This window comes from Gopherus evgoodei, chromosome 1 (assembly GCF_007399415.2).
Source record: "Gopherus evgoodei ecotype Sinaloan lineage chromosome 1, rGopEvg1_v1.p, whole genome shotgun sequence".
Classification (NCBI taxonomy): Eukaryota; Metazoa; Chordata; order Testudines; family Testudinidae; genus Gopherus; species Gopherus evgoodei.
Genome location: NC_044322.1, coordinates 65,939,713 through 65,959,120, shown reverse-complemented (window position 1 = coordinate 65,959,120; position 19,408 = coordinate 65,939,713). Strand labels below are relative to the sequence as shown.

Genomic DNA, 19,408 nt, shown 5'->3' with positions numbered 1-19,408 from the left:
CCTTATACAGAAAAAGTATGGTAGAAATAAAACTAGATGATAAGGGATACCTAATATTTATATATGTTTGTTGATAAGAGGTACTTGTTGCAGATGTTTTCTGTAATGGGTAAAATAATCCATTACAGCTGTGCCACTGTAAGGTCACTAATATAGACATGGCCTAAATGTTTGCTTTTTTTCTATCCCCTCACCCCCCAAGTAGACATGTTGATGCACTGACTCACATTTGGTATGCTTTTGGTGTCTCGGCGTGCTTCTGGACAACTGTTACAGGTCTTCGTGCTCATGCACCACAGTTTGAGAGCCCTCTAACTACCTAGAAGGGCTGGGCCTCAAACACATGAGTGTGTGTGGAGCAAACAACTAATTTTTACATAACTTACTTTTTTAAATATACCCCTTTTTCTAGCTACTTTGATTGTGAAGGTAATCTTACAAATGTGAACTAAGTATAACCTAATATAGTGCTATTTTCTTTAGTATACTGAAGACCATTGTAGTGCCTCTACTTTCTCTTCCTGCCTTCCAAAGCAACAACATATAGAAAATTTACAAATTGCCTGGCTAATTGCTTGATCCTATTCAGAGCTCAGAGCAGCTGTGAAACTGCTGAGACCCCTACATATGTTTCATTTGACGGGTGCTTGTTCTGCTATAATGAAGGCATTGGATATTCAGGGGAGGGGGACCTTACAGCAAGACCTACTCCCATGAAGCAACCAGGAGGCTGCTGGAGAAAATAGATAGTAGCAGAAACATCCCCTGTATCTGGCTGGTAAAGGGACAAGTACCTTTTTTTTCTAGCAGCCAGCAGCACCTTAAATTTTAATCTGGCAGCCCCTAACCAGAGGCTGATATAGAGACTTGTTTGAGTACAGGGGCAGTGGCCTGGTAAGAATCTTTACAGTCCCTTTCCCAGTGAGGGGTGGTTGTAGTGATGGGCCTCCATCTAGTGCATTGACTTTGCATGGATACCCCCTCATTTTCTATCAGTTACTAGATAGAAGATTTTAAGCTCAGGCTACTCACTTGGTAAGAGTTAACTTTATATTTTTTACTGGAATATATTGCTGAGGTTTGGTCAAATAATATTTGGGCATACAAGATAGAAGGTCCATGTGCTAAATAAATCTCTGAATTGATGCGCCTTATTCCTTTTGTCTCAGGTAAAAAAAAAAAAAAAAAAGATACCTGTCGATGCAAACTTTAAAGTACACACTGTATTGGAGCAGTTGACTTTTTTTTCTTTCTTTCAGTGTCTAAAGATGAGTAGAATAGGTCTCATCATGAAAACGTTTAAAATCAAATTGTAAAGGCTAGCTGTCGGTCAAACATGTCAGACACTTAACTTTTTTAAAAAGTTATGTGTGAAAACTATTTATTGTGGTTGAATATAATATGAATGACAAACGGTGATATACATTCACTGTTCTTTTGTTTGCAGTTGGATAGATTTGCCAGCATAAGGATTCCAGGCAGTAGAAAAGAAAGACCTCCTTTATTGCAGCTGAAACAATCACATTCCTCTATTGATTGGTCGTCACCTCCTGCAGATGTGGATGAATTCATTCCCAAACCCTTGTCAGAGCGAGAAATCCTAGCACTTTTTGAAAAAATGATGGTAAGAATTCCATATTACTGTTTAATATTAGGTGGTGAATTTTAGATGTCTTTCATTTAGAGAATTACGCCATGACTAAATGTCTGTTCACTTGAAGCTCATTGTCAGTGTATGAATGAAAGTGTCTCTCTTTGTTTTGGTCCCTAATTGAATGAAGAATATGTATCAAGATGTAAAGGCAAACCAGGAATCATCAAGTGGTGGTACTTCTCGTGAGATCTTAGCCCTGTGCTCTTTTTTTACCAGTGACCTGGAAGAAGACACACAATCATAACTTACCAATTGCAGATGAGACAAACAGTAAATAATGAAAACTAGAGTTGGCTTTTATAGTGCAATCTGGATCACTTGTAAACCAGGTACAAGCAAACAGTACCCTCATCTGGCTTTCAGTACTTCTAAATGCATCCTGTCCCAGGATCCTTTGGTGGTAACTGCTGTCTGAGTGATCTAGACAGTAAGGGCCACCAAAATGAACACCACAAGCCGAAAGGGGTAATGATTTGCAGGGGTGGGTAAACTTTTTGGCCCAAGGCCCACATCTGAGTATGGAAATTGTATGGTGGGCCATTAATACTCACGAAATTGGGGGTTGGGATGCGGGAGGGGTTGAGGGCTCCGGCTGGGAGTGTGGGCTCTGGAGTGGGGCTGGGCATGAGTGGTTGAGGTTGCAGGAGTGTGCTCTGGGCTGATACTGAGGGGTTCGGAGGGCAGGAGGGGAATCAGGGCTGAGGCAGGGGATTGGGGCATAAGGGAGGGTCGAGGTATGGGATCCGGGCAGCGCTTACCTCAAGCAGCTCCTGGAAGCAGCTGCATGTCCTCCCTCCGGCTCCTACGCTGAGGCACGGCCATGTGTCTCTGCGCACTGCGCCACCCACAGGCACCGGCCCTGCAGCTCCCGTTGGCCGCAGTTCATGGTCAATGGGAGCTGTGGGGTCGGTGCTTGGGGCAGGGTCAGCGTGCGGAGCCCCCTGGCTGCACCTACGCACAGGGGTTGGAGGGGGACATGCTGCTGCTTGTGGGAACTGCTTGGAGCAGGGCAAGTCCTCAACATTGTTCCCTAGCTGGAGCACAGGAGTGTGGCAATCCCCAGACCCTGCTCCCTGGCGGGAGCTTGAGGGCTGGATTAAAACATCTGAAGGGCCGGATGCGCCTCCCAAGCCGTAGTTTTCCCACCCCTGATTTATTGGGAGGAAAAATGTATTCTTCAGCTAGCTTGGAAATGTTTACTCCTAATAGATAAACATAGTTATTTAAATTGGGATTATATATCAAGTTGTAAAGAAAAGTGTTCTCAGCACGACAGGAAGAAACTGAGGTCCATTTATAACAGAAAGGTCAGTTCATGGCTCATACTACTTTGCAGGTGGTGATAGATGTTTCAGACAGTGCAGAGAGCTCTAGGGTCACAGGTGTTGCCATGTGCAGGGCTTCTAGGTTACAGCCTTCATGGATACTGGAAGAGGTACAGACCACAATTGAGGGCCTCTCATTTGAAGGTTGTGACCTGTTTAATTCCAATACTGATCAAAACCAGCATTCTGTAAGATTTGTGAGCCACTTTTTGATCTGTGGATGCGACATGCCACAGGTACCAAGGAGAAGACAAACCGCACCTCAAACTTTATTCGGACAGATACCCCTTGTTGTTACTACTCTCAGCACAGGCCCTCTGATCCACAAAGAGAAAAGAGGTTCTAGCAAAGGACGCCATAGAATGTCAGTTGGGAGGACCCTATAGATGACTTAATTGTCATGGTGCATGAATAGCTGAACATGAGCTGTGACCACAGGGGCTAGTGTGGTCCTCTAATGTATAAATGGGGGAAGATTGAATGGAAGTAGAAAGGCTATGTTATCCCTATATTTGACTCAGGTGTAACCGCAGCTGGAATACTGTTTACAGTTTTGGTGTCCACAATTAAGGAGCAAAAAGAATGATTAAAGGATTGTAAAACATGCCTTACAGTGATAGATTAAAGGAGTTCAATCTGTTAAATTTTAGAAATGAAAGGTTAGTAAACTTGATTGATCTGAAAGTGGCTTTCTAAAAGTTGGCTGTAGGGTAAATAACGGTTCTCTTGAAATTTGCCTAGCTTTTTGAAAAAAGGAATAAAAGTAAAGTTAAAGCCAATTCTGTTATGTGTAATACTAATGCTCCCTGTCATATGGTGGTGGGGCCTGGGTCTTCACTGCACTGCACAGATTCTTCTGCCACTCGAGCTACAGGATTAACATCAGTTTGTAGTAATAGGATCATAGAAGTGTAGGACTGAAGGGACCTCAATAGGTCATCTAGTCCAGTCCCCTGCACTCAAGTCAGGACTAATTAATAGCTAGACCATTCCTGACAAGTGTTTGTCTAACCTGTTCTTAAAAACCTCCAATGATGGAGATTCTACAACCTTCCTGGGTGATTTGTTCCAGTGCTTAACCACTCTGATAGGAAGTTTTTCCTAATATTCTCAACCTAAATCTCCCCTGCTGGAATATAAACCCATTGCTTTTTGTCCTATCCTCAGAGGTTGAGAACCATTTTTCACCACTCTCATTGTGACACCAGCTTTCAAGTACATAAAATATTATGTGCATCTTAATCTTTCTCTAGCCTAAACAAACTCAGTTTTTTCAATTTCCCTGATAGGTCTTGTTTTCTAGACCTGTTGTCCACATTTTCCCTGAAATGTGGCACCCAGAACTGGACTCCAGCTGAGGTCTTATCAGCATGGAGTAGAGTGGAAGAATTACTACTTGTGTCTGGCTTACAACGTTCCTGCTAATATTGACAAGAATTAAGTTCACTTTTTTGCAACACTGTTCTACTGTTGACTCTTATTTAGCTTGTGATCCACTATAACCCTCTGATCTCTTTCAGCAGTACTCCTTCGTAGGCAGTCATTCCCTGTTTCATACATGTGAAACTGATTGTTCCTTCCTAAGAGGAGTACTTCTGCGTTTATCCTTATTGAATTTCATTCTATTTCTTTCAGACCATTTATCCAGTTTGTCCAGATCATTTTGAATTTTAATCATATCCTTCAAAGCACTTGCAACCCCTTCTACGTTGGTATCGTTGGTAAACTTTATAAATGTACTCTTTATGCCATTATGTAAATCCATTAATGAAGATATTAAACAATACTGGACCCAGGACCAATCCTGGTGGGACTCCACTCAGTATGTCCTTCCAGCTTGATTGTGAACCATTGGAATAGTTTTCCAAGCAAGTATGCACCCGCCTTATAGTAGCTCCATATAGGATCTGTTTCCCTAATTTGTTTGAGAAGGTCACGTGAGACAGTATCAAAAGTCTTACTGAAGTTGAGAGATATCATATCTACCGTGTCCCCCCCATCCGCAATGCCTTTTATCCCATCAAAGAAAGCTATTTGGTTGGTTTGACATGATTGGTTCTTGAAAAATCCGTGATGCTTGTTACTTATTGCCTTATTGTTCTGGGTGTTGGCAAATTGATTGTTTGATTATTTGTTCCATTATCTTTCTGGGTACTGAAGTTAAGATGACTGATCTATAGTTCCCCAGGTTGTCCTTATTGCCTTGTTTATAGATTGGCACTATATTTGCCCTTGTTCATTTTTCGTGAGTTTTCAAAGATAATCATTAATAGCTCAGATATCTCCTCAATCAGCTCCTCTAGTATGCTAGGATGTATTTCATGAGGACCTGGTGACTTTGAAGACATTATAATTGTCTAAAGCAACAAGGAGTCCTGTGGCACCTTCTAGACCAACAAATGTATTGGCGCGTAAGCTTTCGTGGGTGAATACCCGCTTCATCAGACACATGCGTCTGACAAAGTGGTTATTCACCCACGAAAGCTTATGCTCCAATACATTTGTTGGCCTATAACAGGGATCGGCAGGCTCTGGTACGCTGCTCACCAGGGCAAGCACTTGGCGGGCTGGGCCAGTTTGTTTACCTGCTGCATTGTTTACCTCTCTCACTCGCCGCGCTTCGCTATCCCAGGCCAATGGGGGTGGCAGGAAGCTGCGGGCAGTGCATCCCTTACCAGCACCGCTTCCCGCAGCCCCCATTGGCCTGGGATGGCGAACTGATGCGACAGGTAAACAAACTGGCTCGGCCCGCCAGGGTGCTTACCCTGACAAGCCTTGTGCCACAGGTTGCCAACCCCTGGTCTATAAGGTGCCACAGGATTCTTAGTTGTAGACTAACACGGCTACCCCTCTGATAATTGTCTAAGTAATTTTTAACTTGTTAACATATTTTAGTGTCAGATCCTACCTCGTTTTCCCTGGTGGTCACGATGTTAGACATCCAGTTGCTACTAACCCTTTTGGTGAAAACTGAATCAAAAAAGTCATTCAACGCTTTAGTCGTTTCCACATGTTATGTTTTCTTTCCCCCCCTCATTGACTAAGGGGCCTACCCTGTTCTTCGACTTCCTCTTGCTTTTAATATATTTATAAAATGTTTTCTTGTTTGTTACTCTTTGTCTCTAACTAGCTTAGTCTCATTTTGTGTCTTGGCTTGTGATGTGTGTTTATATTCATCCTTTGAAATTTGACCTAGTTTCCACTTTTTGTAGGACTCTTTTTAGTTTCTGATCATTGAAGATCTCTTGGTTAAGCCAGGGCTGTCTCTTGCCATACTTCCAAAGTTTACTACATGTTGGGATAGGGGGCTCTTTTGCCTGTATTAATGTCTCTCTTTGGAAAAACTGCTTACTCTCTTGAGCTGTTTTCCCCCTCAGACTAGATTCCTATGGGATCTTACCTATCAACTGCCCGAGTTTGCTAAAGTCTGCTTTCTTTAAAACACGTCATCTTTATTGTGCTGTTTTTCCTCCTACCGTTCCTTAGAATCATGAACTCGATTATTTCATGATCACTTTCACTCAAGCTGCCATCACTTTCAAATTCTCAATTAGTTCCTCCCTATTTGTCAAAATTAAATCTATAACAGTTTCTCCTCTCGTTACTTTCTCCATCTTCTGAAATAAAAAATTGTCTCCAAAGCATTGGATAATCTGTGCCCTGCTGTATTTTTCCCACAAATATCTAGGTAGTTTGAAGTCACCCATCTCTACTAAGTTGTACGTTTTGGATGATTTTGTTAGGGTGTCTTTTTGAAAAAAGCCTTATCCACCTCCCCCGCCCTGCCTCCCCGCGATTAGGTGGTTTTTAGTAAACCCTTATCATGGCATCACCCTTATTTTTACCCTTTTATCGTTACCCGGAGATTTTCAACAAGTGTCTCCTATTTCCATCTCAACCTCAATCTAAGTGTATACTTCCTGAACAAGGAGTATGCTTCTATACCAATATTACACTCATGTGTTATCCCACCAAGTTTCTGTGGTGCCAACTGTCATTTCTAGTTCTTCTGTTTATTCTCTGTACTTGGTGCATTAGTATACAGGCATCTAACATACTGATTTGATTTCCCCTCTATGTTCTCTCTCTCGCCTTTGCCTTGTTTCTGATATAATTGGCCATGCTCCCCCCAGATTCCAACCTTTCTCCCAGGTCTCCATGTTTTTGACTTATCTGTGGGCTTTTGTTTCCTGCCCTTGTTAAACCTAGTTTAAAGCTCTCTTCACTAGATTAGCTAGTCTGATCCAGAGATACTCTTCTTCCTCGATAGGTGGATCCCATCTCTGCTCAGCAGTCTTTCTTTCCGGAACAGCATTCCATGGTCAAAGAAATAGAAGCCCTGTTAACCAGCCCTTAGAGGATGCATAATACAAGAACAGTAGGCTTTTCCTATGCACGAGTAGCCTCATTTCACGGGTAGCATAGTCAAGGGCAAAAAGTTGTCTGATTCTTTGAAAGACTGCATCACAAAGGGGATGGAATTTGGGATTGCCATATTGGAGAGTTAGGTTCTGCTCTCTGTGTGTAACCTCTCAGTGGGACCCAAGACTTTGTTTATTTGATTAGATTCTGTACCGACTGCAACTTACTTAGCTTAGTTCTCAGGTGTCCTGGCTTTGAGAGTAGATAAGTATCAGGTCAGGATAAGATATCTTGTTTTTTGTCTAAGATCTTTTTGTGGACCAGCTCTATTTGGCATATCAAGATAGTGGCATTTTGAGCATTATAAAAGGATAGAAGAATTCTCCTTTTCTAAGAACAGCTGGATACAGTCTAAAGTATACTCAGAAGACAATTTGGTCAAGGAGATATGGATTGAAAATCAATGCTCTAAAATTGAAGTATATCAATGATAAAAGTAGCAAACAAGCCTTCCAGGTTGTCAAAGATCTGTTGAAGGAAAGATGGACCACAGCTAATGCAATTCAAGACAAAAGGAAACAGCTTTACAGAAGAAAGGGACATCCTCAGTAGGTGGACAAACTACTGCTCTGATCTATACAATCCCCAGACAAAAGGAGATCCTAGTGTCTTAGGCAGCCCAGATTCAACAGAGGAGGATGACTTTCCAATACTGCATGAAGTAGTAGATACAGCTGTGAAATCACTCAAGAATAGAAAAGCTACATCCCAGCTGAACTAATGAAATTTGGAGGAGAAATAGTAATAGATGTACTCAACAAGATCTGGCAGACCGCTGATTGGCCCTCCATGTGGACAAAGTCACTAATCAACACTCTGCGTAAGAAAGGCAACCTTCTATTGTGTCAAAATTACCAGACCATAAGCTTGATCAGCCATCCTAGCAAAGTGATGTTGAAAGTCATATTGAAAGATTGAAGCCACAAGCAGAATATCATAGCTGAAGAACAGGTTGGCTTTCATGATGGAAGAAGTACCACAGAATAGATTTTCAACCTTCATCTTCTATGTGAGAAGTACTTACAACACCAGCAGGACATCTACCACATCTTCGTTGACTTCAAGAAGGCATTTGACAGAGTATGGCATGAAGCTCTCTGAGCTGCCATGAAGAAGTACACTGTTGGTCATAAGCTTATTCTTACCATTAAACAACTGTGTGCCAATGCCAGGAGTTCAGTTCTTGTCAATGGCACAATAGGAGTGTGGTTTTGCACCTCTGTTGGAGTCTGGCAAGGCTGCCTTCTTTTGCCCACACTGTTCAACATCTACTTGGAGTGCATAATGACTGATGCCCTAAAAGATCATGTATGCACAGTCAGCACTGGGTGTGAACAATCTCAAATCTTTGGTTCGCTGATGACATTGATGGCCTGGTAGGCAGCGAAGATGAACTTGCCAAATTTATGAAATGATTGGATGAAAGCTCTGCAAAATATGAAATGGAAATCAGTGCAGAGAAAATCAAGCTGATGACCAACAGAAGCGATAGGATCAGCTCACATATCATTATCAATGGACAAGAGCTGGAGACAGTGAAACAGTTGAAGTATTTGTGGGCAACTATCGCTGATGAAGGATCCAGAGCAGAAATTTGGGCAAGAACTGTGCAACCACCAGCAGCAGTGGCAAAGCTAAAGCCAATTTGGAATAACAAGAACATCTCCCTGGAATCCAAGCTGAAACTGCTGCACACACTGGTTATCTCCATTTTTCTTTTTGTATGCGAGACATGGACCCTTACGGCAGAACTTGAATGGAAAATACAGATAGTAGAGATGAGATGCTTTTGTAAAATCCTGGGCATTTCCTACTTCGACCATGTCACTAATAAAGAATTCCGCAATATCATCACCCAGTGACCTGGGCCATATAAAGCCCTCCTGACGACCGTGAAGAAGTGCAAGCTGAAGTGGTACGGCTGTAAAACATATCATCTGGCCTATCCAAGATCATTCTCCAAGGGACAATATAGGGGAAGAGAAGAAGAGGTAGACAGAAGAAGAGATGGATTGACAACATAAGAATGTTCAGGAATGGACTTCGTGGAGACTTAAGCCCTGACACACAATCATCGGAGTGGAGACAATTGGTTGGTTGCTCATCAATGATGGTGCCCTAATGGCCAATGCGGTTATGGGAGTGGTGGTGGTGGTGGTGGTGGTGGTGAAATTGTCAACATATGTAACATGAAAAGAAAATGATGTTTACCCTCACCTACACCCCCAACAAAAATTTAAAAAACCCAACCCTAGTTTGAATGGTTCCTGGTACCATTTCCTTTAAAGAATATATTATTCTGGAAAGTGTGTTGAATGAGAAGTAACTTTAACTCTATTTGGACGTTATGTTCTGCATGGAAATATGGCTAAATATTTTAAACATCAAGGGTAGGACAAAAATGAGATTACAAATAGATCCTTTGGTGTACTGCTTTTGGGGGTCTCAAAAAAAGACCCCATTCACTGCACTAGATTGTTAGATCCTTAGGGTGTAATATGGTTATGTACATCGCACAATTCACTGAATAAAAAAAAAATGAAAAGCAAATATTTACTTCCTGCCATATCACAAAATAGTAGCTCTCATTGCACCTCTCCTTTCCTAAAAGCCGAGGAGAACAGACTGGTTCGCAGCATGTCTTGAAGGACCAACAGAGATGTGGGTTATTTGATTAGGCTGAGTAAATCTTGAAGTTGGGGCAGTTGTTGAATGACTAGCAGTCACCTTGCCTGAACTGATGAGGATCCATCTCATGAGTTAAATTTGAAAATAGCTGCAGCAGTCCTCAGTAGCCTTGTATGACCCGGTAGTGTCAACATCTAAAAATGTCTCCTTTCACAGTCAGCCTGTAAGGTGTCTGTATAACTTGCTCCCAGCTGAGGACCTGGCCACAGACATACATACATTTGTCAGTTCAAGGCCCGATTATTGTAATTCACTGTATCTGAATCTGAATGTGGAGATGACAAATCACAAGCTCCAGCTGGCAAGAAATGTGGCTGCCTACCTTCTCCATGGTTTAGGCAGCAACGAGCACATCAGGCCAGTGCTCGAGTCCCTTTACTGCAGTGGTTCTCAACCTTCGGCCCGCAGGCTGTGGCTCATGTGACATTCTCAGGTCCATACAGATAGTATTGGATGTGGTCCACAATGGTAAATAGGTTGAACTACTGCTCTACTGTCTCCCTAGTCGGCTTCTGATTCTGGTTTAAGGCTTTTGTCTTAATATCAAAGGGATCAACAGATCGAGCCTCAGTGATGTTAAAGACTAAATTTTGAGGTATGAACTCCTGCAATGCTGCATCCTTCTAGGATAGTGCAGATTCCAGATCCCAGGATTAAGTGTGTGAGAACTGGGAACAAAGAATTGTTGGCTGGGGGGAAATCTGGCTATAGACCAAATTTCCAGATGAGTTTAGGTGAAGCTAGAGCTTTAGAAAATGCTGCAAAACCTTTATGTGGAAGGCACTTAGATACTGCAATATAAAAGGATAAGATAATATGGGACAGAGTGAGGCTGCCTCTAACATAGGCAGGTGCTAAGTCACCTTCATAGACCAAATCAGTAACTTAAAACTATGTGCGGAAACTCACAGGTAGATAGTACAGTTTCCCAGAGCACTATCAAAATGAGCTCATGACAGGAAACTCTGTTTGTAGCAAGTTATGCACCAGCTTCAGTTTTCAAAAGTATTTAAAATGTACCTGGATGCAGTACTGTAATCTCATCTCATGGTCACTGACAGGCATGGATGTTAGTAGCAAGATCTGCATCCTAAAATAAGCTGAAATACTCTTGACAGAGGCAGGTGTGGGAGAAAAAGCTGCTATGTGATCACTGAACTGCACATGATGTTTGCAATTCGGGTGTCTAATTACAGGAATAACAAAAGGCAGTGATGCTTGCTCTACAAAAGATGCAAAGATATTTTTTTTTACATTTTCCAAAACGACTGATATTGCAGTCTTGATTTTTGTTGCATATGATTCCAACTCTGTGGTATTCTTGCAAGAGCCTTACAATTTTGCGTGATTGAGGAGGAGGTAGTATGACTGTGCTGTTTGCATCTATCTGAAATATAGGTCTCCCACCCCAGCACTGGATCCAATGAAATGTCAATTTTGCATGCGATTCCTAGGATGAGATTAAATTGGAACTACTAGACTGCTAGTGCTGCTGCACTGCAAATTCCCTACACGACTAAGGTTATTCTGTATGGTGATGCTGAAATTGCCAAATAGAGTGGGTAAAATCATGACACATTTTCCTTAAATAAAAGAAAACTTTTTTAATTTTAAACTTTTTATATTTTGCTCTCTCCTTTTTTCCCTATTTCGTGGTTTTAAATTGCTTAAGTGGATGTTTTGTATTTGATTCTTCTTCAGTTTTTCTCATTGTTAGTATTCTGTTTTTTATATAGGGTTTTTTCCTTAAGTTTCACATTTAATTGTTCATATATACCTACTCAGCAAAGTGTAGGACCTCATTAAGATCCTTATTGTCAGACACAACTTTTTTTTTCAATTTTTTTCTGTAGGAAGATATGAATTTAAATGAAGACAGAAAAACACCATTGCGAGAAAAGGACTTCAATACCAAAAAAGAAATGGTGATGCAATATATCAGTACTGCTTCGAAGGCTGTAAGTATGTCACTTCTAAAATACACCAAAAATATGCCTATGAAAAGTTTAATGTACTTACTACTTTTACATGTATGTTTGGAGGGAAGATAATGCCTAATTGAGCTATTAATTTTTTGGACTAATATCAATCCTTAAATGCAAATTTCCTAAAGGGTCAGATTTTAATTTTTTTTACATCTTTATGTAACAGTTGAAGTTGTCTGTATATGTTGGGCCGAGTTTATCCTGTAAGGTAAAGGTATAACTGTCAGTTGGGGAAAACAAGTTCCCTTGCAAACATGTGAAGTTTCAGTTGTAGTGTTACTTTGCAGTACTATTTTAAAACAACTTCGTTTTTACTTGTTGGTTCATTCATCCTTTACACTTGACTATAATACTCCGTTCTGTATTGTTTGTTACTTTCAATTTGTGCAGGGTTTAGTAACATCGAAAGTGCATACTGGAACAGGCCAGGGTCCATCTAACTTAGTATTCTATGTCTAATAGCGGTCATATAGACACACAAATGTTGAATTTTTATTTTGAATCCTACTTAGTTCTTGATCTTAGTGATTATTGAGGCCATGAGTTCCACAGACTACCTGTGCATTCTGTGGAAAAAAAAATTCCATGTCACTTTTAAGTATGCCACTCTTCAATTTAATTATATGACCCTTACTATAGAATTGACAAGGTTACTATACATGTCTGATCCACTTTTTCAGTAGTGTTGTTTATTTTGTGTACCTTTATGATGTCACTATTTATTTATCCTTTCGTCAATGTAAATCGATTCTTTTCAGTTTCTCTTCATAGCAGCTATTTTTCATACTCCAGTCATTCTTGTTCCTTTTACTCAGTCTCTCCTCATTATTTCTATTTTTTCCTTTTTGTAACCAGTATTGAACACAGTATTCCAGGTGAGGTTGTATCACTGATTTATCTAAATGACATTTTCAATATTTTTCCACTCCCTTCTTTAAGCATCTTAACACTTAGTTTGCCATTTCACCACCACTGCACTGTGAGCAGAAGTTTTTCATTGAGGTTTAGAGTTTCTCTTCTGAGTTGTTGGAACCAACTGGCACCCTAGTAAGGATTGTGACTACTTGAAACAACGCACACGAGTAGGAATTATTTTACATTTGTCGTTACGGAATTTCATCTACCACAGCCACCCTATTTCACATAGCAAAACCTAACTGATGTTTTAGATGAAACATAAGATTTCAAAGTAAAGTAAATGTTTGAAGATTTTAGAAAAGTCTTTCAACTGAATCCAGTGTGGAACAGTTCTACATTTTGAATTAGTTTTTGTGACACAAGTTGTACTTGTGTTGGAAAATTTTTGGGTACTCTCATTTAGTGACCCAAGAGAGGAATGAAATAGTAATTTTTCTATGAGTGATTGCTCATGTGTATTCCACAGTAGGTGTGCATGCTCACCATGTGCATCAGTGCTGGAAGTTTTTCCCTTAGCAGTACCCGTACGGAGGAAGCACCGCTGTGACCCTGGGAGTGCCACCTCTATATCGCGCTATAAGGGGAGCTGCGTGCTTCCCTCACCCTCAGTTCCTTCTTGCCACTGGTAAAGGTAGTCAGAACTTCATGCTCCAGCTTTGCTGCAGCTTCTCTAGTTAGCCTTCATAGTACAGTTGTTCCAATAGTTTAATAGTTTCTCAAGTTAGTTGATTGGGCTTGGGGCACACCCTGTGCCCCAGGGCTTCAAGTCATGCGACTCCTGTCACAGTTGTATGCCACAAAGTGACCTGCATACTTAATGTCACCGCTGCTTGAGCAAAACTCACGCAAGTGAGCACTGCACGATCTGTAGATCATTCAAGCCGCAGACTAGGGAGAGGGAAATGAAGCTTTTGTGCTCTCCTAATGGAATCAGCGCTGACCCCGGCAGCAGCATGCCGAACAGACTCGACGCCTGGCACTGCCTCTTTGGTGCGGAGCGAAATCCCTTCCACTAGCCAGCACTGCTCCCCCTCAAAGAAACAAGGGAAGACTCAGGGGCGCTGAGAGAAGGAAAGGCGTGAGGCTGGACCTGAGCTGGGCAACCCGCAATCCTCCTGGGGACCCAGGCCTCCGACTCGTATTGAGCGGAGCAGTCTGATCCCATCCACGCATGCCTCCCCTGCGATGAGGATGCCATCAACAGCGGAGGCTGCACAGGACGTGCGTGACATCTTAACCTTCCCGGTACTCAGGGTGCCGCCCGAGACGGGCCCCTGATCTCGAGGGAAGCTGCCACTGGGAACACAGCAGATCTCCCTGATGCGGCACAGTCTCCGCTCTGAGGACTGCTTGCTGCCTCGCTTGATGTGGTCTTCCCAGAGCTTGCGCCAGCCATCTACTCCACTCAGGCTGACAGGCTCGCCGCCTGCATGGAAACCTCTTGGCTCCTCCACACCTCATGACCAGGGACACAGGCACCGGGACAGGCGCTACGGATACTCTTCCTTATGTCACAGCTACTGTAGCCTATTCCGACACCACCAACATTGACGCTCCGACTCAAGTTCCCGTTCTACCAGGCATCGCACACAGGACTCCTCTCACGGGGTGAGTACAGGAGCAGCACCTCGGACAGGTACTGATCCTTGTTGTCGAGGACCCGGTCACGCAGAAGGCACTGCCGTAGGCACTATCGCGCTCACCGCTCCTACAGTACTGTACGATCAATGGTGACCTCAGCATCAGCACCCAGCCGCCCATCTCCACGTCGTGCAGCTCAGCAAGAACAAACTGCGTCGCCCATCCCCCAAGGTGGTCAGAAGCACAGTACACCGTAGCAGGGGCAATGGTGTTAATGGTCACCATGGCCACAGATGCCTGCCCAGGCGAGATCTCATTCAGTGGCCAGAACGTCCCAGGCTCCTTCGGCCTCCCCTCCTCGGCAGAGAGAAAAGTCAGAGTCTCAAGCCGATGGCATCTCACCCGGACTCTGACCTCTGCATCTACCCACCGGTACCCCCTGATGCACTAGGCACCGTGCTGGTCCCCTCATCGGCACTGGAGGAGGCCATAACAGCACCACCGCCCGTCCCACAGGAGGACTTGAAGGCTCACCAGGAGCTCCTTAAGTGGGTGGCGTCCAATCTCCAGCTTCGGGCTGAAGAGATAGAGGAGCCATCTGACTCTTTTAAATCTGCTCTTGTCCTCAGCACCAGGCCGGGTGGCCCTGCCTCTCTTATGGGGGTAGCCAATATCTCAACTACCCTGTGGCAAACCCCAGTTTCCTTGGTCCCCATCTCCAAGAAAGTGGAGAGGAAATACTTCATGTCGGCTAAGGACCACGAGTACCTGTATTCCCATCCGACACCTAACTCCCTGGTGGTGGAATCAGTTAACCACCAGGAATGTCAGGGTCACCCCCACGCCCAAAGACAAGGATGCTGGGAGACTGGATACATTTGGCAGGAAGGTTTATTCCTTGGCAAGTTTCCAGCTCAGGGTGGCCAACCATCAAGCCCTACTGAGCTGGTATGACTTCAACCTACTGGGGTCCCTACCAAAGTTTGAACCTCTCCTCGCGGAGTGGGACAAAAAGGAGTTTAGGGCACTGGTAGGGAAGGAGTGGCAGTGGTTAAAGCAGCCCTCCAGGCAGCGTCGGACATGGCCAGAACCGCAGCCCGCTCCATGGCCTCCGCCATATCCATGCACAGGGCATTGTGGCTTCTCCTGTCTGGACTATCTGCAGGGTCCCAGTCCTTGATGCAGGACCTTCCCTTTGACGTGAAAGCATTGTTTGCAGACCAAACTGATGTCCACGTGCATGGGATGAAAGACTGCCACACCACCCTGCAAACCTTGGGCATGTATGTCCTTCCGGCAAAGGGCAAGCCCAGGCTGCAGGCTTCAGCTCCCTCTGCTAGGAGCAGATATGAGCCCTCGCCCAAGAGACCGAGGAAACAGAGCCATAGGTCCCAACGTCAGTCCCACTTGGGCGCCCCACGGCCAGGCCCCTTGAAGGGCAAAAGGCAGGAAAAGAGGCAATTTTGACTCTTTGCGGGGGCCACCAGGCCTGTTGTCAGGGAAGCCTCCCAATTAGTAAAGATCTTCCGGTACTTGGACGATTGGCTTCTCAAGGGCGGCTCTCGGTCCCAAGTGCAGGCTCAGATGGGACTTCTCCTGTCCATGTGTGCAGATCTCGGCCTAGTAGTGAAGGAGACCAATTCTATGTTAGTTCTGGTTCAGCACATAGAATTCATAGGGGCGCTACTGGACTCATTAGAAGCCACAACCTCTCTTCCCAGAGACAGGTTTGAGACTCTCAAAGGTCTCATTTCCTCAGTCACGGCCTTCCCTGTGACGATGGCAAGGGCGTGCCTTCAGATCCTCAAGCATATGGTGGCATGCATTACTTAGTTCGCCACGCCAGGGTCAGAATGAGGCTCCTCCAGCTCTGGCTGGCTTCCCAGTATTCCCAGGCCTGGGACGTGCTGGACAAGGTTGTCATGATACCGTCCCAGGTAGTTGCTGCCCTTCAGTGGTGGTCCCTCCTGTGCAACATGCTGTAAGAGGTCCCCTCTGAGAAATCTCCCCCTCACTCGAACTGGTATTGGATGCCTCGGACCTGGGCTGGGGGGCCCATATAGGGAACATTCAAAGACAAGGGAAGTGGTCAGCCTCGGAATTATCCCTACACATAAACTCCAGGGCGCTCAGGGCAATACGGTTGGTATGCAAAACTTTCAGCGGACACCTCATGGACAATACCACTGAGATGTATTACATCAACTGACAGGGAGGAACGTGCTCCTCGGCCCTATGCCTGGAAGCCGTGAGCCTGTGGGAGTTCTGTATAGCCCACAATATCTCCCTGCGAGCATTCCACCTACCCAGCATCTGCAGTGTGCGAGCTGATCAGCTCAGCAGGGTTTTTTCTCACCAGTACAAGTGGTCACTCCACTGGGACGTCATCCTACAGCTTCCGGGAGTGTGGTGTTCCCCGGTTCGACCTCTTTGAAACTGACCAGAACTGACGCGGCTCCCAGTTCTACGCCAGGGGAGGGGTGGGAAGGGGGGCGATCTTGGATGCTTTTTTTCTTCAGTGGTTGGGCCAACTTTTCTATGATTTCCCACCTTTCCCCCTAATAGGCAAAGTCCTGCAAAAAGTAAAAGCAGACAGGACCCAGGTTATCCTCATAGCCCTGGATTGGGCCCGACAACACTGGTACGGGACCCTCCTGCAACTCCTAATGGCTCCCCCATGGAGGCTGCCACTTTGCCTGGATCTCCTCTCCCAGGAAGGGGGATGCCTCCTCCACCCAAACCTGGCCGTGCTTCACCTGACAGCGTGGTTGCTCTGTGGTTAGATGAGGAGCACGGGAAGTATTCAGAGAACATCAAAAGAGTTCTGTTGGGAAGTAGAAAGCTGTCCACATGATGGATGTACCTGGCCAAATGGTCCAGGTTCTCCTGGTGGGCGAGGGAGCGGGGAACCTCTCCATCGTCCGCATCGCTCCAACTTATTCTTGATTACCTCCTGTCCTTTAGGGGACCAAGGGCTAGCTCCTGCCTCAGTTAGGGTGCATTTGGCGGCCATATCGGGCCTCCACCCACTGGTACAGGGCCACTCAGTCTTCTCCCACAATGATCTCCCGCTTTCTAAAGGGCCTGGCTTGTTCATTCCTATATGCTAGGCCCCCCATGCCTCAATAGGATCTAAATTTAGTGTTATCTCATCTTACAGGTCCTCCCTTTGAGCCCTTGACCACATGTTCCTAGTCTCACCTGTCATGGAAAGTAGCATTCCTTGTTGCTATCACATCAGCCCAATGTGTCTCAGAGCTTAGGGCCTTGACCTTGGATCCCCTGTATATGGTCTTCCAGAAGGATAAGGTCCAGATTCGCCCACACCCCGCTTTTCTCCCAAAGATGGTCTCCACCTTCCATGTGGGTCAGGACGTTTTCCTACCGGTACTCTGGCCTAAGCCCCATTCCTCCAACAAGGAGCGCTGCCTACACATGCTAGATGTGCGTAGTGTGCTGGCTTTTTACCTGGACCGAACCAGGCCGTTCTGGAAATCCTTGCAGCTGTTTGTTGCGACGGATGAGGGGACAACCAGTTTCCACCCAGTGCCTTTCCTGCTGGATTATCTCATGCATACGCACGTGTTATGACCTGGCAGGGGTTTCCCCTGCCACCCAGAGGTGAAAGTAAGCCAGTACAGCCCGGTATGGAGTACCAGTGTAAAAAAAAAAAAAAAAAAAAAAAAAAAAAAAAAGGTGCAGTAGTGTACCGGCAAAGAAGTGGAGCATTCAGTACTGGCTTACTTTTCACCTCTTTTTTGGCTGCATAACAAAAAGTTCAAACTCAAAGCTAATAAAAGCTTGGAAGGGGAAAACTCACTGTCACATTTGTTTCTCTCCCTCTCCTCCTCCAGCCAGGCTGCCCGATGTGGCTAGGCTCCACGTTCCCCCGACTCCCACCCTCAACAGGGGCTCCCCTCTAGCTTTGTAGCAGGGAGCAGGGGGACTGGCTGAGGGAGAAGCCTCCTCAGGTAGCCTGCTGCCTGTATAAGAACAGTTGAAACTTAGTTGTTCACACTGTGGTCTGAACCATGGGATTCCGGGCTGTTTCTGGCATCCGTGTTTGTTTCACTCACGGTTGTTGGGGATGTGTGTGCCCCCAAAGCTGGAGCAGTTCTTTTCTGCCCCCCTGGATGAGGTTATCTTCAATAATATAATACGCAAAAAATACAGTCAAAATCAGGAAGCATTTCCAAGTTCAAATCTATCCGATTCCCTCCCCAGCAGAGGATCATGGTTGTCATGTCCAAACTGCTTGAAGATCCTCTTTGAACTGTTACTGTTTAAAAAAACAAAACAAAACACATGGAGAACATGGGTGGGAAGATGTGTTCTGTTGATCAGGGTTTATTTTGGGCAAAGCAATTTTGGTAAAACAACTAAAGATTCACAGGGAAAGCAAATAGCCTGATAGGCAAAACCACTAAGGGATTGTAGGGGAAAACTGGATATTCAGGGAAATCATTGTGACCTCCTTTGAAAAAAATAGTAGTTTTCATTCCACCCTCGTGATATATTGAATTAAACTCCTGAAATGTGCTTAGGACATAGGGGCTCAGATCTCTTCTTGTTTTTTGATGTTGGTGTCCTGCAGAATGCTGAGGCTGAAATTGACAAAACTTTCTTTAAGGATCTTGTATATTTCCCCAACAACCCTGGGAAGTTCAGATCACCCAGTGAACAGCTAAATTTAAACTGCTCTTATGCAGGCAGCAGGCTACCTGGGAAGGCTTCTCCCTCAGCCAGTTCCCCTGCTCCAAGCTAGAGGGGAGCCCCTGCTGAGAGCAGGGGTCGAGGGAACTTGGAGCCTAGCTGCATCAGGCAGCCTGGTTGGA

The 19,408-nt window shown here is 44.7% G+C and overlaps 1 protein-coding gene across 1 annotated transcript in view; it reads left to right on the top strand.

The window, feature by feature from the left end:
• DIAPH3 (diaphanous related formin 3) overlaps nucleotides 1-19,408 on the top strand; it is a 553,931-nt gene that overhangs the window by 50,447 nt on the left and 484,076 nt on the right. Inside the window, exons 3-4 of the mRNA XM_030566194.1 lie at nucleotides 1,448-1,624; nucleotides 11,943-12,047. Coding sequence (XP_030422054.1) covers nucleotides 1,448-1,624; nucleotides 11,943-12,047 — 282 coding nt within the window. The remainder of the gene's footprint in view (nucleotides 1-1,447; nucleotides 1,625-11,942; nucleotides 12,048-19,408) is intronic.